A 25,718-nucleotide genomic window follows, 5' to 3' on the forward strand; every position below is an offset into this window, starting at 1 on the left:
TGAGAATGTTTAAAGGGTAATACTAAATGTTAAGTGTAAATCAACGTTAGCGAGACCTTATAGATGCGACCCGTCGTGGGTAAAAGTGGCGAGCTTACTTGATCGAGCGTTGACGACTCAGCGGCGTTGAATACATCTCGCGAGCGATCGCCTCCGAGCGAGATAATTCGAGCCCAGTGTGCCATATCCGATTTATTAATCGACCCACGGTGATGAGCTTGGGGTGATATGGCTGCTGATTCGTTACGGTATCACGTGAAATCTTTGGCGTGGATGCCGCGCGATCGCGAGCGTATAGACCGACACTCGCCCTCGATGCTGTTCCCAGTCGGCGTTTGGCTTTTCGTAAAATTGGCCTCGAGTGTAGAAGGCCGATGCAGCGTGTGCGAAGAGGAGACTTTACACAAATTGCGCTCACAAGGCCCTTGGACTGTCCAGAAGCGAAGGTAATTATCTCGTGATAATCTCGGACCCTCGTATAAGGCGTCGTGACTTAGATATGAACCAAGTCGATTGGCGTCGGGTCTGGCGTTGTCGACTATACCGAAGGCGACGTGGAAAAACCATTGTTACCATCTTTCCCTGGCACCAGTGAGTGTACCCGATATTTTCCAAGGAGGTGGGTACCATCGAGACAATGACGGCACCGCAAGCCCTCTTGAATCCCACGATACACGTCGAAGAGAAAAGAATGCCGCGTTTAAAACGATGACCTCTCTCTCCACGATCGCCACGTCTGCGGGATTTGTCTCGACCCACCTTATCCACATACCAAAAGCAACAGATCATAGCCGGAGATGTCATCGCTGGTCGAGGACCACCGGGCATGCTCTTTTTCCCAACCAAGCTCTGCCTGTATGGTATGTGGACACCATGTTCCCGCAGCATGTCCCTCTACGAATGTCGATGGCCTTGTACTGAGGGACGGTCCTTGAGCTTACCGAATCACTCGTGCGCTAACCCAGTTTTTGGACGCTTTCGGATGTGGCATGAACCTATGCCACCACCGCAAGTGTGTGGCGGGTTGATTGTCTTGATTCCGAAAGTATTTTTGTTATACTCTTTTGATGCGTGAAGGCGTGACGACAACCATCGTAGCTAGCATTCCACGCTCGCCTCGATGTTTTTCGTTCTTTATGAATTTGAAGTCAAAAATTCCTTTTTTGATTGCATGATTTCGAAGTACATCCACGAAATGTTACGAGCACAGTCAAAGCGTTGATCAATATCCAGCGACAACACTTGAGAATGATCGGACGAGGAAGTAAGGCATCCACACCGTCGAGAGTCGTCATGGGGATGAATGGGAGCACTCATGAGAATCCCGAATTCCTCGCCAACACTTGATCGAATGAAAAAGATCAATATGTTAGCGGAGAATATAATGTTTAGCGATAATGACAATAGTTAAAGCGTTAAATTAAATACTTAAACAATTAACTAATAACGTAAAGGACTAGTACTGATATGTTAACCGATGACGGACGTATTTAAACAATAATGACCCCGGACAAGCTGAAATAATTAAAAGAAAAGGAACTTCTGACGAGTAAACCTCGTTTTCGTTAGGATTCGACGATGGCACATTTTACGTCTCGACGACAAGATCAACTACTGACACATTTGAAGATGGAGTGGGACGTGACACATCCGATGGAAGTCGACATCGTTTTCTATTGGGCGAAACCGTTTTATATCCATCGGTGTGATGAACTTAACCACGACAAGAGAAACTTGAGACCCCATCGCTCGCGTATCTCGACTAACACCAATTCCCCAAAAGTGCGGGCAGTGAACATTAGCACTCTTCCTCCCCGAGTTGAATCTAGCGATACCACAAAAACTCTCCAGTAATATATCGATTCGAAAACCAAATCGATGAGACCTAATGAAATGAAGAACAAAAGCGAGGCGACGAAGAAGAAGTAGAAGATGTAAAGAACAAAGCAGCGGTCGAGAGCTGCGAAACAAAAAAAGTCTTGCGATTGTATGCATAGGGTTAGATTAGGCGTGATGTGATTGGGCGGTATTTTTCCCTCCATCCCAAAGGGCGAAAAGGAAATATATGTCATTGTCGCGAGGAAGACATGTTGTCGATCGTTCGAATGAAAGTTCTCGACTCAACATGAGTCTACGTATAGCGTCAAGCTTTTTTTATGTTTAAGCAGGATACATATAGTGTTTAAAATAACGGTTAGCTGTTTAACTAAAAGTCTATATCATGTAAATAATATGTTATTGTTTTAAATTGAATGCTTTTCATCTGACATCGCGTTGCTAGATGGGTACCTCTGGGTCATTGTTTAAACATATTTACGTATTTTTCTTAAACACAGTTGTCGTTGTTTAAAGAGTAACTTGAGTATTGTTTAACTTTTTCTATTGTTCTGATGAGCGTTTTTTTGTTTCCCACGTTGTTTTTACTAGGTCTCGTTTAAATTCGAAGTTCGCAGTCAAATCACGATTGTTTCGTTTTATTTATAAAAGATTTACAACATTTACAACATTTACAAAGATTTACAACATTTACAACATTTACTGACGTCCAGCTCGGACTTTGGGACACTCACGACTCGACCCTCGTATAGCGAAACAAAGTGTATGCATACGTTCGAATGCTTTCGCGACGGTTTGCATAACAAAGCGCGTCGACTTGAACACTGCAAAAGCGTCTGACATTAAAAAGGTTAAACAACACACGTTCATGAAAAGCGACTATTAATCGATGTGTCGTGGTAGGGACTTAAGCGGCGATCCGATAGTTAAACACGAGCGTAACGGGTTGTACTGCTGGCGTCATTTTTCTTAAGCGTTAACGAAAGTCTCAGTGGTAAATGTCGACCCGTCTTAAAGGATGTTTTCATGATCTCCCTCCTCTAGAGAATCCTCCATGATCACCTTGATACGTGAAAACTTTCTTTTCGTACCCAAGTCGAAATGCTCTCTTAATTGCTTTCCGTCGTCCACGTTGGAGAATCCTCTGCGTTCGAGGCGATTATGAGAGGACTTGACAGGCGAGAAAAAGATAGTTTAACTGGTTCGGTGATTACGGCTAATTGATTCTCGAGATAAGGAAGAAGGCTCATGAAACATCCTTTCGGATAGAGTGGTTGTCCGTGGGAAGAGGAGGAAGAGGAGGAGGAGGAGGAGGAGGATGATGAGGGACGGCGAGGGTGGTTGTCCCGTGGGAGGGTTCTTCACGGTTGTTATGGTGTGAAGTCCATGGCGGTGACTCTTCGTGTCCAGAAAAAAAGTTAAACGCATACGATGGCGAGCATTGGTGATGAGAGCGAGCGGGTGTTCGGAAATTTATGTTACAGTGCGTAGAATTAATGCAGTCGTTAATTCTTCGTGCGGGACTCTATCTTCTCACCCCTGCCACGTGCAGCATGCGACAATTCGGATCGAAGCGAAAAAGATCACGCGTTTCTGCAGAGACTTTGAGAATTTACGCGTTTATGAATAGTTATACATGTAAAGATAATGTTAAGCGGAGATGGGAAGTATTAAGCGGATATGATAATTATTAAACATATTAGTAAAATATTTAAGCGGATAATAGCAAATAGTTAAACATTATTTAAAATATACTGAAATAGATAACCATAAGCGAGGAAGAACTTTACAGACGAAATGAACTCAGTCGTAATTCTTTGTTCTTCTACGTCGTGATCTAACTTTACAACCATAAGCGAGAAGGCGACGATGGCGCGTACTGCTGCGCTCGACGATAAAATCGATCTGCATTTCGTTTTGAAGATGAAGTGCACTTGACCCGATCCGATGGAAATCGATTTCGTTTTACGTTAGAAAGCAGGTTTATATATTTGGGTATGATAATGAGGAGAATAACAAGATGTAATGTAACTCCTTGGCGTTATCTATCGAAACCAGCGAAAGCGTCGAGGTTGAGCATGATGTGATTTGGCGCTTTCGCTTTCCCAGCATTTTCGGGGGCCAAAAATGGGATTTCTAGACATGGAGCCCATTTGAAGTGAGCGGTGAGGGGTAAAAGGGAAGTTAAACACTACGGAAGGGTGCGTCCGTGGTGTGTAAAAAGTAGGAGGGGTTTTTGGGAAGTTTTGAAAATTACGAGGGGTGAACAGTAATTTTCCCTTAAACAAATAACATAATATTTTTTACATCATTAAATCGTCATATTCAAAATCGTACACAATAATATATTAGTCGGTTTGATTGGTACGATTTGAATATATTAAATTCACAATCATAATGAAACTCCGGGATTTAATACACATAATCACATTGTTTCAATAATAAATTCATTATAGACTAGTTTTTAAGTCAAAAATCACAGTTCATTTTATATCAGATGCTTTGAATATAAATAATTTTAATTTTAAAACTTTTATTTGATAAAAAAAATGCAAATAAAATTTTAAACTCAAATGTAATAATATAATAAAGTTCTAATTTGATCCGACCCTAACCTAACTTGGTTGTAGATTTGTCATGGTCTACAAAAGTGGTCACGGGTTACATTTGACTCAACAGGGCTCATAATACATTGACCAATAAGAATTATAACTCATGGGTCCACCTTCAATTATTATTCTAAATTCTAAACAACCCCACCTCTCAAGTAACAAATTAGAACATTGGATATATATGATATTCATGTAGACTTAATCACTGCCACCAATTGCATCACTTGCCATTTATTCTTCTCATGTATAGTGCCATCCCTTTTGGCACCATTTTTTGTGATTTAATTTAAATCCAATTTTTAGAAATAATATTTAGGTTTTAAATTATAAGTAAATATTTTTTTAAAGAAGAAAAAAATTGTTAGTGTTTTCAAATCCAACTTTAATCTTAAAACATTAAATTTTGTAAAACAAATAGTACTAAAAATCTACTGTGGTAAAAATCGACCGATTAATATATGTAACTCCCATATAAAAGATTATTTTATGAAAATTTTAACTATTTTAAAATCTGAATGCTCATATATATATATGAGTTATTTTTAAATTAAAATTATGTGATTTATAACTTAAAAAGTTTAATCAATCTATTTTTTTTTTGTGTTTAATTAGATTATATTGAGAAGCTATCATTTGGGTGAGTAATTTATTTGAATATAAACTTATTTAACTAATTAGTTGACACTCCAACTATTTAACTCAAACCAAACATGCCCTGATATATATATATATATATAGCCTTTTTTTAAAAAATAAAAAAGAAACTAGTGAAAATACATGGTGTCTATCTCTTTTATAATGTCAAATAAAGCACATACACATAAAGAAAATAAAATGAAGTAGGGATACACAAGCAAAGAAGTGGAGGGTATGCAAAGACATAAGCATATGATAGAGCCAGTCACTTCTAAGGCCCTATACACAACCTGTCTTCTTCTTGTGAGGTCCCTTTCTCATCTTTAACACCTCATTTCATCACCATCTCTCTTCTTAGCCCTTCTCTACACTACTCTTATCTCTCTCTCTCTCTCTCTCTCTCTCTTTCTATTATCTTCTTGTGTAATTTTAAGAAGATTGAGAGAGTGAGAGTGAGAGAGAACCTAATAAATAGTGATCAATACTAAAACATCAATCATTTTCTAAGTGCTGTAATGAGTTTTTTTAACTTTTAACCACTTCTATCTTTCCAACCACTTGCATCACTCTTAGCAATAGGTACAGCCCACTTGTTTTGTAAGCATATAAAAGTTATGGTTTTCATGGTTTAAAGGGAAGTGATGAATCTTGAGAGCTAGCTAGAATATCATAATTCTAAGCCAATTCACAAGAAACCATGAGAGGAGGAGACAATGGCAAGGATATGCATGAGAATGACCTTGTGATGCCTGGGTTTCGATTCCATCCTACCGAAGAAGAGCTCATCGAGTTCTATCTCAGGCGAAAGGTCGAAGGCAAACGATTCAATGTAGAGCTCATCACCTTCCTTGATCTCTACCGCTATGACCCCTGGGAGCTCCCTGGTTTGATATGTTCTTTCTTGTATTCTTAAATCCCTTCCAATTTAACTGGTATTTTAGATAACGTTTCTTTGTTTCTATTTGGTAGCACTTGCGGCCATCGGTGAAAAAGAATGGTACTTTTATGTTCCTAGAGATAGGAAGTATCGAAACGGTGATCGACCTAACCGTGTGACAACTTCTGGTTACTGGAAAGCCACCGGAGCTGATCGGATGATCAGAACGGAGAGTTCTCGGAATATCGGACTCAAAAAGACACTTGTTTTCTACTCTGGCAAAGCTCCCAAGGGCATAAGGTCTAGTTGGATTATGAATGAGTATCGGTTGCCGCCAAATGTTACTGATCAGCAACAGAAGGTGATCACAAGAAATCTAAGTATCTGTCTTCTTCTTCTTCTTCCTCTTCTTCTTGTTCTTCTTCTCTAAATCTTGTTATAAGTAAAAGAGAATCCTTAGCATAACATGAAACATGTGATAATGAACAAAAGGTTATCTTGGAGATATTTTGAACTCACCTTAGCTGAAAGCTCTGCTAACAAATACACTTTGTCTTTCTAAAGGTGTTGCATAAGGATTTAGGGTTCACATACATGTCTTGATTTAAATTTTGGTTTTCGATTTTGGGTGTTATAAATTAGGGTTTTGCTTTTTAGATACTGTTTGACGATTTCATATCCGCTATCTAATATATGTATGGATTTTTAATTGTTTTGTGAGAAGTAGTACTCTAGATCTTATATGATTCCTGGCTTTGGGTATAATTTTTCTGTTTTTTAATTTCATATTTTATCTTATATAATTCTTTAGGTTGTTAGTATTAGGGTTGGCTTCATGATTTTCAGTCCTTTCCTTCAGATCTCTCTTTGTTTGTTTTGTCAATGTTTTGTTTTTCATATAACATCTACAGTCCATTATAGATCTTCTTCTTCTTCTTCCTCATCGTTGTCGTCATCATCAAATTGTTAATTTGGCTTTTCATGAAGTTCTTATTTCTCTGTTTCTCATATTAATGCTTTTCTTTTATATAAATAAAATAGATTGAGTCTGGTTTTGGATGATTATCTGAATGATCTTGTGCTTCTATTCATGACATGGTATAGTTTGTTCTTTGTTTTCCTTGCTAACCCTAATTCTTCAACATTCATTTATTTTCATAGCATGATACTTGTTCTGTTGTAAAACTTTATCTTGCTGAATTGAGAATTTTCATAAATTAATCTTTGATCACATATATATATATATATATATATATATATATATATATATATATATATATATATATATATATATTGTCTTTGTCTTCCAGGCCGAAATCTCTCTTTGCCGTGTCTACAAAAGGCCGGGGCTCGAAGACCACCACCAAATCCCGGCCTCAATCTCTTCCAAACCATCAAGCTCCAAAACTACATTCTTTGCAGAAAAGAAGCAGATCAACTTCACAACACTTGGAAACCAAGACTCTTCATCATCTGAAGCCGAAAAAATTAGTGAACAACCAACACCGATATCCAACAACATCTACACTTCATCGTCTTCCTTGGTCGTTCCATCATCATCATCAACTCAGACAATGGAAGAAGATGGAAGCACTCCACCTTCAACAAACCATGCTCTCCTTGCTTACACTTCACCACCCCTGGCATCAACCTCAATTGATGAGCTTAATAAGATTCTAAATTACCAACAAAACTACAGCATGATCAACCCCAACAACTACCTCACTTTGCCAATCCATCCACAATCACTCCCATTCAACTCCATCATCCCTAATTCCATCCAAAACATTTCCGACAAGCTATGGGATTGGAATCCCGTCCCCGAACCCGACCGCGATTACACTAGCTTTAACTAAGAGCTAGGTCTAGTCCTACTACCAAGATCATCTTATCTGTAACCTGTCAAGCTAAACTAATATTGGCTGACAATATGAAATACTTTGGATCACTAGATACATTCAATGCTAATTATTTTATGTTGTAGTTCATGATATCATGATATAATATTGATCAGTTTCAGAAGAAGAAGAAGAAGAAGAAGAAGAAGAAGAAGAAGAAGGATGATGATGATGTGGATGCATGTGTTCTGACTTGTGGACATGAAATAACTAATGATGAAGGCATGCATGAGTGAAAGAAGACTTGCAGAGTTTGTTGGCAGTTTGAGGGATAGAATGTGAGTACCAAATGCAGGCATGTGAATCTCTTATTGTCCTTTTTGTTTTGCATGTTGGTCATCTTATTTGTCTTTCTCTTTTAGTTTGCACTCTCATTTAACTTCATTGTTTTTCTTCTCACCACTTGAACTTGATCCTTGATCAGTAATATGGAGACAATGTATGTGTTTGACTTTACTGGTTTTTTTGCATGATAGCTTGCAAATGTATGAATAAAAAAAAAAAAGGGAATTTAATTAGTAGAAAATGAGTGGGAGAAGTGTGGGCAATCTGGTCCATTTTTTGTGCCAGTGCATGCATGCATGCATGAGCTGTTTCTGCCCCCACCAGTGAAGTAGGATGCACCACTTCTACCTACAAGTACAAAATTGTTCTCTTTATGTTGATTAATTTTTCATTTTATATTGTGATTATTACTAGTTAGATAAAGTTGATTCAATCTAAAAACTAAGCAAGGTAGATGAGAAGAAAACAAGTTATATATATATATATATATATATATATAGATTGAGATATAGATAGATAAATATAATTGCTTTTAAGAAATATGAATAAGTGGGGTTTGTTTTACTTTTTAATTGTTTTGAGAATTTGAACACTTATTTTGAATTGTACATTAGACTTGATATTTTTAAAAATAATATGCCAATTTGTATGTAAATATTTGTTTTAGTTTTGTTGTGTTCTTGTGTGTTTATGTATTGCTTTTGAGGTTTTTCATATTAATATATTTATTTTAGTTTTACATAGTTTATATTTGTAATAATTAAGTTATGACATGTTTGATGGAGATAAAATTTCAAAATATATAGTCATTATTTCGTGAAACAGATTAGAATATGAACATGTTTGCCGCCAATTTGGTATTAGTTTGATGACATGTATCTAAAATTTATCTAATAACTATTAATATTAACTGAAAATAAAAATTTTGTATGTTAATTTAATAATGATTTGTTCTGGCTTTTGTTTTTTTAAAAAATATGTATAACATTTTTATCAATCTTTCGTTTGATATATTTTGATAAGTACTATTGTTCAAGTAATTTAAGTGACATATAAGTTCATTTGTGTAAATAATAAATTCAAATGTTATTAGATTATATTGGTAGTAACAACTACTATTATATTTCTATTTCTCCACGAGTGCATAAGAAGAACGGTTAAAGAGATTCATTAATTTGATTAAATTATATATACCCCTCATAGTTTCATGTTGGATATAATTATTATATCTTTGTTACACGTTAATATCTATTTTTCCAGTCATTAATTTGTTAAACACTATTGCACTGTATAATTTTATGGGAGATTTACATATATATATATATATATATATTTTTTAAATTGATAAAAGTTATGTATATATATTCTTACAAATGATATATTTATAATTAGTATACTTTGGAGACTAACAATGAGTTAGCAAATACGAGAATATTGAAGATAGAAGGATTATCAAATTACACTTTTAGGTTTGTACATATACCCTTCAAAAATATACCTTCGCTGCCATCATTAAGTACTATCTTGTTTTAGAAAACATCAACTTGATTAAAATTGAGAGCTTTAAATAATCATAAGATTTTATTGGGTCCTCTTTGTTTTTTTACTTTAATATCTTAAAAAAAAAATGTAGATAATGATGATAGCTCCTCTAGATGGGTGTTATGGGTTATTGATCACTCAATATATTTCATGCAAGCACATGCATATACAATCAAACCATAAAAACAAGAAAAGAGACATAAGGATTGTTTGCCTAGTTTAGCTCAACAACAGCCTAAATTTAGAGAATTTAGATAAGAGATAAATCTACTAAGAAAATGGAACAAACATGGGAGCAAGTCTCACTTATCCTCAGAAAAGATTACAAGCACCTTCTTTCTTGATTGCTCAATGTCCTCTCTTTCACCGACACACTTAGGTCTAGCTCTCTCCTCGTGACGCATTCTAAATCTTCATGGTAAGGTCTTATAAAGACGTTTCCACGTCCCAAAAATAGAACCTCCCTCTTTTAGAATCTCAACAGCTTCTAATATAAATTTAGCCGTTGCAACTCCAGGTGTAACCAAACATATAAAGTGGCCCTCTTATTGATCTTGATTGAGTTGTGTCTGAGTCGAACATATAACTCCAGTTGTAACCAAACATATAACTCCCGTTGCAATGCCAGCTCATCAAGACACCTCCAACCCTCCTAGTTGTGTCTGAGTCGAACATAGTCGAATTCCCCAGATTTTGTCTTGCCATCAGCTAGCTAAACTCTTTACAGTCTCATCAATAGTACTCTCTCAAGGGTCCCGCGCATCTTCTCTATACCAAAGATATTTTTCAACAATAATTTTAAAGATCTTTAACCAAACTTGATCTCCAAGTTACCTAAATTTGGTTTTTTACAATCTTCTAGTTCCCAAACTTGATATTTCATTCATCCAAGTTTAGTTCTTCACAATCATGTCTTCAAACTCACCATAACTCCATTCATATTTAGTTTTGTCTTTAAATAACTTTCTACAAATTTGAGCTTCGAGTTGCCTTGCTATATATTGATAAAATCTTCTTCTCAGTTTGTTTTCATCTTGCCAAACATAGCCAATAGGCCTTGTGTGCTCTTCATATGAGATCCCACCCTTGAATTTATAGCTTTTCCAAAAATAGCTACTTCTTGAATAGTCTTTGGTCCAAAAATGGTTTCTTCAAGTTGACAACCAAGCTTTGCCATTAATCCCACATCATCATAGCTGGCACTATGCTTCTACACTAACAAATGACATGCATGATGAGGAGTTTTATTAATAATGATCCTAATTAATGAAATATATGAATCTTCTCTGGTTATATATATATATATATATATTCTTGGTTAATATCTATAAATTTTTAAAAACAGTCATCCTCATTTTCCTTCGCCTTCTTTCTTACCTTGCTATTGCCAAGCAATCCTGCCATGCCATCTCTCTGCTCATGTCTTTTTTAAATTATTAATAGCCACTATCGCAAAGGTTAAGCGATAAGGTATTTAATTCTCATTCCAAAAGTTGAGAGTTTGACTCCTCTCACAATGTGTGGCATGCAACAAATAGAGTATACATGCAAATACATTTTTTGTTTGGGTTGTATATAAATATGCATTTTTTTTGGATGTTAATATACTCTACAAACTTTATTACTATTTAAAACTTAAGATATTTGAGACATATTGCATAAAATATAATAAATAAAATGAAATGGTGACACATGGAAAAAGATTAAACAAAATTAGTATCAGCTAACACAATATAGTATAAACTGATATGAAAAATATTATCAAAGATTCAAAGCTTCCGAAAATGATCTATTGATTTTAGAATTCCATGTTACTCTACTTTGAAACCTTATTATTGTTCTTTTTCTAAATCATTCATCTATTATCTCCTGGTAGACCTATTATTATTTTAGTAATCTCTGGGTTTGGGCTGGGAGAATTTTGGCAAAGGCCAAGATGTTTTGGAACCAGAAGCACAACTATTTATTTTAAATTCCAAAATCATATTGCTTTAAATGAGCAGAGGTCTGTTTAGAGAAGGGTAATATAAAAACAATTTACAAAACATAAAATAAGAAAATGTCACTTATATTGAATATCATAAGTGGTAGTGCTAGTGGGAGGGTATTTATAGGTATTCAAAGGTTGAATGGACGATCAGGATTAATTTGATCCAATAGTTTAAAATACACTAATAGGTGAAATAGTAACAATTCTGATAGCTGATGCAGTAAAATATGTTTCAGCTGTAGTATGGCAGCTTGTACATACCCTAGATGGTTGTTACTTAGTCATCATATACTACAGTACAAATCCATTATTTTTATAATATTCATAACAACTTAGATTTAAAAAATATATATGTGAATATAAAGAATGAAGTGTCCTGTAGCAATAGTGCATATCAAGGAAGAAAATATTTAATATGGGTTGGACAACTCGGATTGGATTATTTTCAGGAAAAAGAAAACAAGTTAATAAGGAAAAGGTCTTTTTGTTGTACTCTTCACTTTATATCTCAATGAATGTGTATGGTTTATCGAATTTTTTACAAATTTTTTTATTAGTTTAATACAACATTTAGTAATGAAAATAATTAAAAAAATACATGGTACATGATAAAGGGAAATATCAAACTCTTATGATACGGTAATCATCTTTTTTAGAAGAGTGATGCTATGTATGCCTAACAGACTTTCCGAAATACTATCCCGAATGACATGGCAGCTAATATTGCGTCCACTTCACCAGATAATCTTTTCTTTAGTCAGTTGCATTTAAATAAATAATTAAATAAATAAATAAATAAAACAAGATAAAGTCTCCCGAAATGAAGACCTAGATCAGTTCCCCTCTTGCCATCACTAGCCCGTCTTCCCCTCTCGTTGTCGACGTCACTATTTTGGTCCAGGCTCCCTATCATGCAGTCTCCATCCCTGTCCTCGTCTCTTGCGTGGCAACCTCTCCTTCTTCTTCATGCCCCATCCTCTTCTCAATCCCTCCCTATAGCATCTCTCAGCCCTATGTCTCTTTTCCCCTTCATCGGACCAGCCGGAGATGGCGCTTGAAGGTTTCACGGGTTGAGAACATCGCCAACGGAGCTGAGCCTATGCCTCCTAATGGCAATCTGGTGCCTTTTCTGTCCTACTCCTTTGGCCTCTCTTCATTGTGATTTTTTGAGCTTTATCTATTGCTTGGTGTTTTGCATAATCGATTGGGAGTAGGTGTAGGTAAATTGATTGGTAGAAAAAAAAAATCTTTATTGTTTGTGTTTATCTTGATGGTGTTGGTGTTATATTTGTTTCAAGCTAATCATTTATCAGGGGGAAAAAATGAAACTCAACATGAGGGTAGTGTGTGCTAGTGCATGCTTATGCTATATAATTGAATTTGAGCTTTGAATTTTGGAAATGATAATACAGTTTTGGTGTTAATTGTGATATATTTTCTACTAATCCGCATATGCAAATTTGATCTAGAGAAAAGATAATATTCCTGACTTATTTCTTTCTCCTATATTGGTTCAAACATTTGTGATTCTAATACATGACATTTGTGATTCTAATACATGATTTAATTATCAACCTTCTGAATCATGTTTGGTATCCTCTGCCATTTGTTCTAATTCAATTGTTTGGTATATCAGTAACTCGATTGGTAGCTATTAATTCGATGATGTGTTTCTTCATGTTTGGGCTTTTGTTTGCATATCTGAGTAATATTTCAACTGCACCAAAGTAGGGACCATCAGCAGGAGTCGCTTCCATTGGTGTTCCATTCAACCTTGTGAATCATGATGGAAAATCAGTAACTAAGAAAGACTTTCTAGGGAAGTGGACATTGATCTACTTTGGGTTCACTCATTGCCCTGATATTTGTCCTGATGAACGTCAAAATTTGCTATTGCTGTTGACAAATTGAGTAAGTTAGAAACATCCTCACAGTACACCAAATTAGTGCTTTCGTGGCACTTTTATAGCGGCGTTTGTTAAAAACGCCGGCATTATAGTACATTGTGCGGCGTTTTTACTCTAAAACGCCGATCAGGTTGATTCCCTGGCCAACAAAAACATGGCGCGAGTTTTTTTTTTTAATAGTGGCGTTTTATAATACAAACGCCGGGAATTTGTATTATTGTTACGGCGTTTATCAAATAAACGCCGGCAAATTTCATTTTTCCTCAGTAAATATAAAAGGAAATATTTTACCGTGGCGGCGTTTATATTTTAAACGCCGGGAGAGTTTTTTACTAAATACTTACTAAATATATTTCAGCCCTTTGTTCTGTTTCACTGGCTCTGTGGGAGTTTCTCTTTCTCTGTGAGAGCACCTGTTCGTCGTCTCTCTAATTACTCGCAGCCCTTGCTTCCCGATCGTCGTCCTCATAATAGACGTCTAGATCCGTGAGGATTTGCTCGCCGATTGTTCTTTTTCTCACCAGCCGTGCTCCTCGATCATCAGGTATTCTTCGATCGACGAAAACCCTTCAAAACCCATTTGCTGGGTTTGATTTCTGGTTCCCGTCAATTTCTAGATTTTCTTGAAATCTAGAAATTGGGTTGCTCAGCCTTCTTCAAAATGCAGGGTGTTCTCTGTTGGGTTGCTCAGTCTTCTTCAGGTGTTGAACTTGTCAAGGTGGAAGTGAGGTTATTTGAGAAATTATTCCTCTCCCAGGTGAGCAAGGCCGCCACTTAAGTTTTCTTTCAGCTAGACCCCTTTGGCATAATTCTTTAAGTTGTTTTTCTGTGTTCCAGAATCCTGTTGAGCTGGAGGACTGGTTGTCAGATTTGAACCCACATTCTAAGGAAGTGATACAAAATGCATATGTTGTACCTATCCTAGGCAATGCTATAACAGGCGACAAGTTTCAATTTGAAAGGCTTGGTAAGTTCTTGCTCCCCCTCTCCTGTTCTATTTTGCTAGTTTAGTTAAGTTTCATTTCTTTGTGATTTCTCACTTAACTTTTTTTTTAAGTAGTCTCTCCTATGAAGATCAAACAATTATTTCTTGTTGCTGAACTGATTTCCTTAAATAAAATCAGTTTGCTGGACTTATTTCATTAGATAAAATTAGTTTGCCTTTGAAAAATGAACACACCCATAAAGAAGAAGCAAATGATGAGATTGGATATTACTTTGCAGTTCGTATGTCTTAATTAATATGGTTATCTTTCACTAATTGGTTGTAACCCTTGCTTTGTACTAGGGTTTGGGTATTCAGTTTCCTTTAGTTGGGCTTAATTTGAGTTTGAGTTCTGTTTTGGATGCGATTTTGGTATGGTTTTAAGGAATAAGAAATATAGATTGTGTCCGTTATGTATATAAGTCAACATGCCAATCTTTTTTTTTCTTTTTAATTTTTTGGCATGTTAATCTATATTTGTTAATCCCTTAATTTTTTTTGATTGTAGGTCATCTTTGAAACTTCAAGAATTGTTGATGTAGTCAATGGTTTGCTAAGACACATAACCGGTTAGGGACATACAATTGGAAGGTATATATATATCTGAATGTTTATTAAAAAATCTTTGTTAAGTTTGATCTGAAATGCTTAAATTGTATATATTAACTAGGTTTTGCAATTATCAACCCCATGTTTTGCTTAGCAAACTCAACAAGATTTTTAATGGGAAATAAAACTAGTCTAGTAAAGTAGGCAAACAACTTACATCCCATTTCTTTATTTAATGATCTTAATAGAAAATTAGATGCAAACTCTTGTTTGTAGTAGGGCAGATGCATTGCATATTAAATTGTGTTGATTTGGATACTAGGGGCAAATGCATTGCATATTAAATCAGTTTTAAATTGTGCATTGTATGGGATATACATACATAACATTAATTGCAAGGTAGGGATTTCTCTTTTATAATAATTAATATTTAATCTTCGCTACACATGAACATATAATTATTAAGTATCCAATTTTTATTTTTATACATTAAGCAGAAATGAATAAGAGTTGGATGCATAAGTCAAGGTTGAGCCAAGAATATGAACATGGTGTGGAAGAATTTCTTAAGTTTGCATTCGATAACGCAAGTCAAGATGGTATGATTGTATGCCCTTGCGTAAAATGTGTGAATATTCATTGGCGAACCCGTGAAGTAGTGCTTGAACATTTAATATGTGATGGAATTCTACAAAGATATACATGTTGGTTTTTCCATGGAGAACATGTTCCATCTCCCACTGCTAATACAACAACCACTTTCAGAGATGCTTCAATTTCTCATAATATAACCTCTTAAGTTAGGAAAGATGGCATGGATGAATTGTTAAGGGATGATCTTAACATGCATCAAGTTGATGAAGGGAATTCGGATCCTAATATCTGTGAAATTGATGTAGAAGTGAATATTGGGGATGGAACTTACAAGGGTAGATGACTGAGCAACCTTCGGAGGAAGTCGCAAAGTTTTTATAAGTTGCTAATAGTAAATGAATGAAAAACCTTTATGAGGGATCAAAGCATTCTAGATTATATTTTTTTGCATTCACTGCTTTCATCCGAAATGCATGTCCGGAATGACCCGGAAAAGGGACTCGATTTGTTGATTGAATTTCTAAAAGAGTTCTTTCCCTTACCTGCTATTCCTAGAAGTAGTCATGAGTCCAAAAAAGTCATCAAGGATTTGGGTCTTGGGTATGAAAAAATTCATAGTTGCCCTAATGACTGCATGCTGTATTGGGAGCTTAATGAACATCAACAATCTTGTCATGTGTGTGGCCGTTCTCGCTGGGTGTCGAATGATCCCGAACATTCTGTGGATGGTGATGGTGATACCGTTCGTAAGAGACCTGCAAAGGTATTACGGTATTTCCCTCTAATACCACGACTGCAGAGGATTTTCATGTCTTCTAAGACTTCAGATGATATGGTTTGGCATGTTGTTGGTCGAACAAATGATGGCCGTTTGAGACACCCCCGCCGATGCTCGTGCATGGAAATCTTTTTGATGCAAGATATCCAGATTTTTGCTTGTGAACCACGTAAAATGTTAGGGCTTTGGGCTTTCCTCGATGGATTTAACCCATTCAAGATTTTTAAGTACTTTTATAGTACTTGGCCAGTAGTCTTGATTCCTTATAATTTGCCACCATGGATTGGGATGAAGCAACCTTCTTTCATCTTATCAATGATTATTCCAGGCGACAAAGGTCCTGGAAATGATATCGACATCTACTTGCAACCTCTCATTAAAGAGTTAAAGCAATTGTGGGTCGGTGTTGAGACATTTGATGCATCAGTGAGAAAGAATTTTCAGCTTAGGGCTGTTTTATTATGGACTATCAATGATTTTCCTGCTTACGCAAATTTATCAAGTTGGAGCACCAAAGGAAAGTATGCATGTCCGTGTTGTGCAGCGCAAACTTCTTCAAGATGGTTATCTAATGGGAAAAAGTTTTGTTTCATGGCACATCGACGGTGGTTACAAAAAGATCATCCATACAGCATCACGTAAAACATATGTTTGATGGAACAGCTTGAGATGCGTGGAGCTCCTCCCGGCTACTCGGATCGATATTTTGTTAATGTTAAAATACTTGCAATTTACATATGGAAAAGGGATGAAGAGTGATTTGAAGAAATCAAAATCTACTTCTACATCAGTGAAGAGACGACATCAAGAGCCCAATGTTGACATCGACAATGATGCGGATGAGGTAGAGGAAGATGAATCACATGTGGCAATACTATGGAAGAAGCGATCCATTTTCTTTGAATTACCTTATTGGGAGCATAATCTATTGCGGCACAATCTTGACCTCATGCACATTGAAAAAAATATTTGTGAAAATATTGTTGGCACAATTCTTAATGTGGATGGGAAATCTAAAGACAATTTAAAAAGCAGACTGGATTTGGTGGAAATGGGTATTCGTCGAGAGCTTCATCCTGAATATCTTTCCAATGGAAATACAAGACTACCACCGGCATCCTTTTCTATGTCCAATGCTGAAAAAGATCTCTTTTGTCATGTACTGAGGAATATAAAAGTCCCATATGCATACTCTTCAAATATTTCCAAAGCTGTGAATGCGAAAGAACGAAAACTTCAAGGGTTAAAATCTCATGACTATCATATATTACTACATGATTTGTTTCCAATTGCTTTGCGATCATCCATGTCCAAACAAGTGACTCTTGCCATTTCGTAACTTTCAAATATTTTTCAAAATCCTTTGTGGTAAGGTATTTAATGTGGAAGCCATTGACAAGCTTCGTGATCGAGCAAAGAATAGCTTTATGCCACTTAGAAAGGATTTTTTCTACCTTCATTCTTCACTATAATGGTGCACCTAGTTATACATCTTCCATTGGAGGCCAAGCTTGGCGGTCCTGTTTATTACCGATGGATGTATCCAATTGAATGGTATTAGTTTTCTTGTCCAATAATTTTTATAATATTTTATCAATCAAAATTCGTCGGGTTAATATTTTCAACTATTTGTTATAGGTTTTTGCTTAAGTTAAAAAATTATGTCCGAAATAAGAGATTTCCTGAAGGGTCTATTGCAGAAGGATATTTAGCAGAAGAATGTGTAACTTTTTGTTCGAGATATTTGGTTGATGTTGAAACTATATTTGATAAACCTGCGAGAAATCTAAGACAAGTGCATGATGAGAGAATTGGAAGCTGTTATTTATTCGAAAGTGGTGGAGAGCCAATAGGGAAAAATTGAGGTGGTGGAGTTGATGATAGATCATGGGCACAAGCACATCGCTATGTGCTATTACACCATGAAGCTATTGAACCATTCCAGAAGTAAGGCAAACATTTTTTTGGTTTTTGTTTGGTTAGGCATAGTGTGTTGACATGTATTATCCTTACTTGCAGTGAGTATAAAAATTTATTGAGAGATCAAATGCGTGCTCGACGTTCAAATGCACGTGATGTTGATAGGAAATTTACTGAAACTTTCCATGAGTGGTTGGGGGAAACTGTAAGCGATTGGAAAACCTTTTAACTATATCAATTCCCCATTAATATATGTACATTCACATACATACATTTAATTAAATACATGCAATTTGAACAGGTTTCTCGACGTAGTGATGTGGTTGACGAAGTTAGATTCCTTGCAATAGGTCCAAACAGGGTTATAAAAAGGTATAAAGGGCTCATCATTAATGGATTTCGATTTCATACAAAATCTTGGTAAAGATGTAGAAGAACACAAAATTCTGGAGTTCTTGTTACCTCTTCCACGATAAGCTATGCCAGTGCAAGGGATGCTAATCCATTAGAAGGAAATGTCGACTATTATGGGATATTGACTGATATAATTGAGTTGGATTATTTCAACAAGTTCAAGGTTGTGCTATTTCGATGTGATTGGGCTGATGTGAATACTAGTAGGGGAGTCAAGAATGATAAATATGGGTTCACAATGGTTAATTTTTCTCGCACGATTCACACGGGCGAACACATTCTGGATGAGCCATATGTGCTTTTCATCTCAAGTGAAGCAAGTTTTTTATTCTGAAGACCCAAAAGAACCTGGTTGGTTCGTTGTAATACGCAATCAACCAAGGGAGGTGTACGACATGGGTGATGAAATTGCAAATTTTGGACCTACAACCCGAAATGTTTTCCTTCCACTCGCTGAGGGTACTTTCAAGTGCAAAATGATGACCCGCCATTGGGGTCCGGCCAAGATGATGACGATGACATTTATGATTGTTGACAAAAAATTTTAGTAAGTTGATAGTTTCAATTCTGAAAATATGTTCCCTTTTATATGCATTAGTTATTTTCTAGGTTCTCCAAGTTAGAGATTAATACTAGTTTGTATAATACTAGTTTATATATCAGTATAAATAGTAATTGTTATGGTAATGATAATTTGTGATGGTATATGTAGAGTAAACAATCAAAATCAAAGTGTAACTAGCTACCAAAAGTCTTATAATATATTTATATATATATATATATATATATATGATATATCTTGCTTGTTTGTTTCTTTTTTAATGGTTGAGGAAGTGATGGACATGACAAGGTGTTCCCTTTTGTTATTTGCTAAGACACTCTTGGTGGCTAAGAAACCTAGAACAATTAATAATGCACATGTTTCAAGTTCTTCTTTGACATGACATTGGTTTAATTTGTCATACCATTGATATTTTTATTATGTTGCCAAACATTAATTTCACTAAATCATGCAGCATATTCTCATGTTCAGCTTTAATTCGTCAGTATAACTTGTTTTTAGTCCACACAAGAAAATCAATGTATGTCTAATTAATTTCCCCTTTTTATTATAGTTCATGGCATGTTATTTACTTTGTGAGACAACAATGCATGACACATGCATTCTTCTGTTCTTTGTCCTCTGATTCATGTGAACCATAAAACTAATTAATTAATGCTTTTCTAATCTTATTATCATCCAAATTATTTGTTTTTTTTTTGATGTTTTTGGTCAATAGTAGGGGTGAAGATTCAATTGTAGTTGCTATACCATTTATTCTTTGTTCTATAAATGAGAAGATATCCTCGAAATTTCTAAGGTTGCTAGTTTTTTTCTGCATGAATTGTAATTGGAACAGAATCAGTGCCTCTTTTTATATTTCCTATGGGCATCTTCTTTCTTTTTAGATTCAGCTTAAAATTTTAGTTTAAAGTTCATTTATTTATTTATTTACTAGCATAGATCACATGCTAATTTCATTGTTGTATCATCAGTCAGCGAGTTTTTCCAATAGTGATTATTTATTTTGATTAACATGAGTATTTGTACTCATTATTAATTATTGTTCACTAAACTGTGTTTCTGTTACACATGACATAGAACACCATTCTCTGAAGCTTGTGTGAAAAGCTCATTTGTTTTACACAGCAAGCTGATAAAATTTGTATTACACATTCTCATTGAGTTGATAAACTTTTGATATTTAGTATTTCGAAGCCTAGAAAATCCTCCAACTTTACTTTTTGTATGTTTTTTTTATTCCATTCCATATTTCCAATGATTATTGGTTCTTTACTGAGATTTTTTAAGTGTGCAAGTAAAATGCCAAGCTCTTTTTGACTGTTGTGTACAAACTGGAATATTCACATCAACTATATGCAACTAAATGCACTGTGAATTGTGTAGTGTATGGAGTATCCATGCCCTTTCTGTGCTCCATCCTGGTGCCTGTTTGGGCTTCACAAGGACCCATGCCATCTAATTTAAATCTTATTTCTTGATGTTTGTTTTTCCCCTTTGTCTTCTTTTTAACCTGCAGCTGGCCCTTTTCTTTTCTAAGATACTTGTGATGAACTTTGCAGGATTTGCCCACGCCTTCTGGAAAGCGCCTTTACATTAATCATAGAGAAGGAATTTTGAAGGTCCTAATCCAAAATTCTTTAGTGGAAATTCAATGTGGTTTTTGAGTAACTCGTTTTAGTTTTTCTGTACTCTCTCCTCCTGATATAGTTTTTTTTTATTAATATTGTTCATTTTTTCCATGATTTTGCATTCATATCACTGGGTTCACCATATCACTGAGTCCATACTCAATAATTTTCATTAAAGTTCTGAGTTTCTGATTATACAAAAATTGATTACTCAAAGAGATTGCCTGACATCTGTTTCTATCTTTCTTTTGCTCTCCTAACAGGGTCTTCAGCACATAGCAGAATCTGGAAATCCTGACTGGTCCAAAATAGATGCGGTCTTGCAAAATGATTTTGACCGGAAGGGAGTGTCCAGGTTTGAACTAGTCTTTTTCATATTATAAATCAGCAGTCATGGTTGTGAATGTATGAACCAAAATTATTATGCCCATGCCACTTGCAAATTCATATTTGGTGATGATCATGTCTGATGCAATTCATGCTTAGCACACAAGGATTTAATGCAGTGTCTAATATCAGATCTTACCTCTCATGTTTGAAGGTTATTTTTGTGTTGTCTGACTATGAATATATATATGAATTGTTGGAGAGTAATTAGAGACTGCATGATGTTTTGGAAAAGAAGTAGCAGCATGGTCCAACTAGCTGTATGATTTCTATAACTTTAAGAACGTGTGTTTCTGTTTTACGTTGGTAGTATTAAGTTGGTTGCATGTATGTTAGTCAAAGATGCATTCCTTCGAAGTTGGGCTATGTTTGATTATGATTGTTCTCTCATGTATCTTTATATTAGTAAGTATCCCGTATCTTTAATGAATTAAGACAGAAGTTCAATTCTCTTTGTTCCTTGTGAGAGTCTGAAGTCTTAACATGAATTGTGTCTGTAGCTGAGCAATAACCATAGCTTTAGGACACGAGCTATATATTTGTGTGTGTAAAAAGTAGTTAAAAACAAAAAATTATATAACTATTAGTTATTTTGAATTCATGAATGTGCAAAAAATGGATTACTATATTCATCAAATAGTCAGATAGCAGCCATGGAAAACATTCATCAAATGACTTAAAGATCAATTGATTTGTAGGCGTGTGATTAAGAACATAGACAACTTAGGCAATTAATTAATTGAAGATCAAGATGCTTACATGTTGAGCAAAAACTTTTCTTGGTGAGTGGTGGTCCATATGCATCCAAATTAAGCCAAGATAAAGGTCCCTTAATTACTTGTCGTATGTGGTATGATGTAGTTAATCTCTAACAGAACGTTCTGGCAAAGCTTTAAACTAAATATACACAAGCATATATCTTTATTCTAAAGAACAATTATTAAAGAATTGAAACTAATGGCTTCCCTTGAACTAGGACAGATATTGACATAGCATTTTAAGTACATATTGTTAGAATGATTCTCTTGCAGGACTGCTTCCATCAAATTGATTATTCCACACCTTCCTATTTTATATCTTTTATTCTCTCTCACAGTTGGATATCTCTCATTTGATGTCATGTAGGAGAAAATTTAAAGAAGATCAAGAAAGGAAGAGGGGACTTTGATTAATTTTCATGACTTGCTGAATTCTTTGGATACCCAGCAAGGGACTAGTATGCATTTCATTTCCTGGTTTATTTTTTATCTTCTTGTTTAGAGTCATTAGACTTTCAAGGTTTTAGAGGTGATGATCAACTTTATATTTTTGGTGTTCCTACTTCCAATAGTTAATTAACAAAGCTAATGAATCTCTTCCTTTATTATTTGTGGAGTTCACATAAGAAATAACAAAGGTATCAAGATAGGTGCTGTTGAAACTCTCATAAAACTTTCCTTTTCTGGTGATTAATAGAAATATTGGATTTGCTTGAACAATGAGATGCAAAGTATCTTGGACTTTTTGGGCATTTCTTGAAAGAACATTTTGTACATGAGAAACTGAATTTTACAGTTTCTAGAACCCAAAAAAAAAAAACATTGTAGACAATAGCAAATTCTTCAGAAAGTAGGACTGGTATAACATGATATATATACTGACTGACGTTCTGTATTATTCTGGAAAAAATTGATCTTGTCTTCAAAAATAGATTTGTTAGTAGACAATGACTTCACTGGAGATACAGTTACTAGTTCAAAGTCAAAGCAAGTGCAGAGAGACTTCTAAACTCTCATCTGGCTGCCAGCTTCTTAGCTTTGAACAAATAAACTGCAAATAGTTCAACCCACTCTGTTTGGAATAGAGTTTTGCCATTTTGCCACTCTATATATAGCATGTTATTCAATTTTTTTATTTTCTGCAATCATTGACAAGCTTGCATCTAATTCACAGACGAGTCATTTTTTCTTTGTGCAGATAAGTGAAAACATGCGGAGATTAAAATTGAAAGGTATCAAAATTGTCCAATCTGACTCTACTGCTAACAATGCAAGTGGATGTGATGTTGGTGGTGCTACAACATCTAACACTTGAGCAGTAATCCATCAAACCATGTTGGTTCTACAAGGTCTGCTCCATTACCTAGTGTTACTCCACATAGCTCTATTCCGTCATCCTCAGATGATTCAAACCTTAATGATCAAGTTGCAACCAGTAATACATGCACAAGATTAGATAATCTTCAGCCAATCAATGAAGCCAGTGAATTGAATTCAGGTAATTCCATGCTTTTAGACTACAATTAAAAATCACTATAATTGCATGAATGCTTAATATGTTATGATATGTGAATGTATTATTGTAGTTGATAATCAAGGACAACAAAGAAAAAGGGGTAGAACTACTATAAAAGAGTTATGGACATTACCTCCTCAAGAAAGGATTTTAGTAAGTTCCAATCAATTAGGACAACCAGTTGGACCCGAAGCACAATTATTGGTTGCATTTCTAGGTATGCTTGCTCGATCAGGCTAACATATTGGCCTCCAATATGAGAGTTGGCATAAAGTACCAAAAACATTGAAGGATGAATTGTTTAAATTTATTGAGGTAAAGTCACTTAACTGAAATGTTCAAATGTTATGCTTACAAATAATTGAATTGTTCAAATTTAGTAAGTTCTATTACTAATCCAAATGAGTTATAATGTTTTATATAGTTAAGATTTTCCCTTCAAATTTCAAGAGAGTATGTGCTCAAATCTTTGGGGAAGAAATGGAGGGATTATAAGCATGATTTGAAAACAAAACATTTCAAACGAGAAGAAAGTCTACAGGCGAACAAGGACAAACATCCAAGTGCTACTATTCGATGGCAATGGGAACAATTAGTTGACTTTTGGTATTCAAAGAAAGGAGAGGTTGGCGTAAATATTTTGCTTATTTCAATAAAAGTATCTTATCTTTGTTATTTATAATTTAAAATGCATGTCATATGCAGGATTCTGAAAAACTTGGGGTTGCTAGTAGAAAACAACAAAAATATACACACACTTGTGGATCGAAGAGTTTCGCGAGAAAGGAAAAAGAAATGGTAAGTGACTATAAACTTGTTTATATTTGTGATTCAAAATAATTTGTGTCCAATTACTTGTAGGAGGTTACCACAGGGAAAAAAGTAGGTCGCCTTGAATTGTTTAGAGCAACCCATACTAAGAAGGATGGGTCTCACATGAATGAGGAAACTAGACAAATTATGGTAATACCTATGTTTTTAGTGTTCTTTAATCACTTCACAATTTGTTTTAAATTATATTAATTCTTTTAAAAATTGTATTTTGATATAGGAGTCGGCCAATGAGAAGTTAGTTGGATATCAAACAATAGATGAGGATATGAAAATGGTTGAAACTCATATTCTGACACAAGTTATTGGAAAAGAACGATGTAGCCGAGTAAGAGGGGTTGGGTTAGGTCCAACACCCAAAAGCTATTATGGAGGCTCGAGTACCCGAAATTCTAACAATTCAAACAATCAATCAAGTGAAGTTGTTGAGCGAATTCATCAAATGGAACGAGAAATGCAAAAAATGAGAGATGAACGTGAGCAAGAACGAGCTCAAGTAGAACAACAAAATGCTCAATACAATGCTCTTCTTACCTTTTTACAAAATCAGTTTCCGGGTGTTACGATCCCCGGAATAAACAATATTGGCCCATCCTCATCACAGGCCCAGGTATTATAAAAGTACACAAATTATTTTGGTTATGCCTAGGTTCATCTTCTAATGATTTTATTTTAATTGCAGGATAACTCTTCTAGAGATAATTAATTAATGGCGTTGGTGATGCATTGGATGCATGTCTTTAGTCGTATATGTTATGTACGTTATGGTTTTATGTGGAACAAGAATCACATACTTTGATTTTAGTGTTCTTTGGTATTTTTGGAATTTATTGTGTTATGTTTGGAATTCCTAATGTGTGACTTCTTGTTGGAATGAATGTGGAATATTATTACAAATCATCAACTATTGTTTATGTTCAATTATTTGTGGATGTAAACAAGTCTATATGTGTGTTGTAATGCATTGATTATATTCCAGGTTTTTCAGAAGAAATACCCAAAAAAAATCTGAATTGCTTGCTAAAACCTTCAAATATAGTTTTATTGTTCCCGGCGTTTATTTCAAAAATGCCACGAAAACCGGGGAAAAAATATTCTCAGATTTCGATAATATTCCCGGCGTTTATTATATAAACGCCACCGTTAGATGCTTACTTAGCGGCGTTTTAACTATAAACGCCGGTAAAATGATGGCAACTAATTGCGGCAT

General features: G+C 35.1%; 3 protein-coding genes and 2 long non-coding RNA genes across 5 annotated transcripts; all 5 read left to right on the plus strand.

The window, feature by feature from the left end:
* Positions 1 to 5,701: 5,701 nt before the first annotated feature.
* LOC120254715 (NAC domain-containing protein 35-like) lies at positions 5,702 to 8,088 on the plus strand. The gene is made up of 3 exons (XM_039262765.1): positions 5,702 to 5,968; positions 6,054 to 6,322; positions 7,272 to 8,088. Exons 1-3 carry the CDS (start codon positions 5,782 to 5,784, stop codon positions 7,815 to 7,817), a joined length of 1,002 nt encoding a protein of 333 aa, XP_039118699.1. The 5' UTR covers positions 5,702 to 5,781; the 3' UTR covers positions 7,818 to 8,088.
* Positions 8,089 to 12,526: 4,438 nt separating this feature from the next.
* On the plus strand, positions 12,527 to 16,040 carry LOC120254717. The gene is made up of 7 exons (XR_005534714.1): positions 12,527 to 12,796; positions 13,408 to 13,587; positions 13,942 to 14,127; positions 14,251 to 14,340; positions 14,421 to 14,550; positions 15,077 to 15,159; positions 15,615 to 16,040. It is a non-coding gene; the product is annotated as an uncharacterized LOC120254717 (long non-coding RNA).
* A 140-nt stretch (positions 16,041 to 16,180) lies between these two features.
* LOC120254719 lies at positions 16,181 to 17,828 on the plus strand. The gene is made up of 2 exons (XM_039262767.1): positions 16,181 to 17,010; positions 17,153 to 17,828. The coding sequence occupies exons 1-2, from the start codon at positions 16,181 to 16,183 to the stop codon at positions 17,826 to 17,828; spliced, it is 1,506 nt and encodes a 501-aa protein (XP_039118701.1).
* A 528-nt stretch (positions 17,829 to 18,356) lies between these two features.
* Positions 18,357 to 19,026, plus strand: LOC120254718. Its single transcript, XR_005534715.1, has 3 exons — positions 18,357 to 18,436; positions 18,509 to 18,614; positions 18,711 to 19,026. It is a non-coding gene; the product is annotated as an uncharacterized LOC120254718 (long non-coding RNA).
* A 4,895-nt stretch (positions 19,027 to 23,921) lies between these two features.
* On the plus strand, positions 23,922 to 25,403 carry LOC120254716. The gene is made up of 6 exons (XM_039262766.1): positions 23,922 to 23,992; positions 24,102 to 24,302; positions 24,383 to 24,475; positions 24,539 to 24,640; positions 24,729 to 25,118; positions 25,191 to 25,403. The coding sequence occupies exons 3-6, from the start codon at positions 24,473 to 24,475 to the stop codon at positions 25,212 to 25,214; spliced, it is 519 nt and encodes a 172-aa protein (XP_039118700.1). The 5' UTR covers positions 23,922 to 23,992; positions 24,102 to 24,302; positions 24,383 to 24,472; the 3' UTR covers positions 25,215 to 25,403.
* The last annotated feature ends 315 nt before the right edge of the window (positions 25,404 to 25,718 follow it).

The sequence above is a fragment of the Dioscorea cayenensis genome, unplaced genomic scaffold (genome assembly GCF_009730915.1).
Source record: "Dioscorea cayenensis subsp. rotundata cultivar TDr96_F1 unplaced genomic scaffold, TDr96_F1_v2_PseudoChromosome.rev07_lg8_w22 25.fasta BLBR01000592.1, whole genome shotgun sequence".
NCBI classification, from domain to species: Eukaryota; Viridiplantae; Streptophyta; class Magnoliopsida; order Dioscoreales; family Dioscoreaceae; genus Dioscorea; species Dioscorea cayenensis.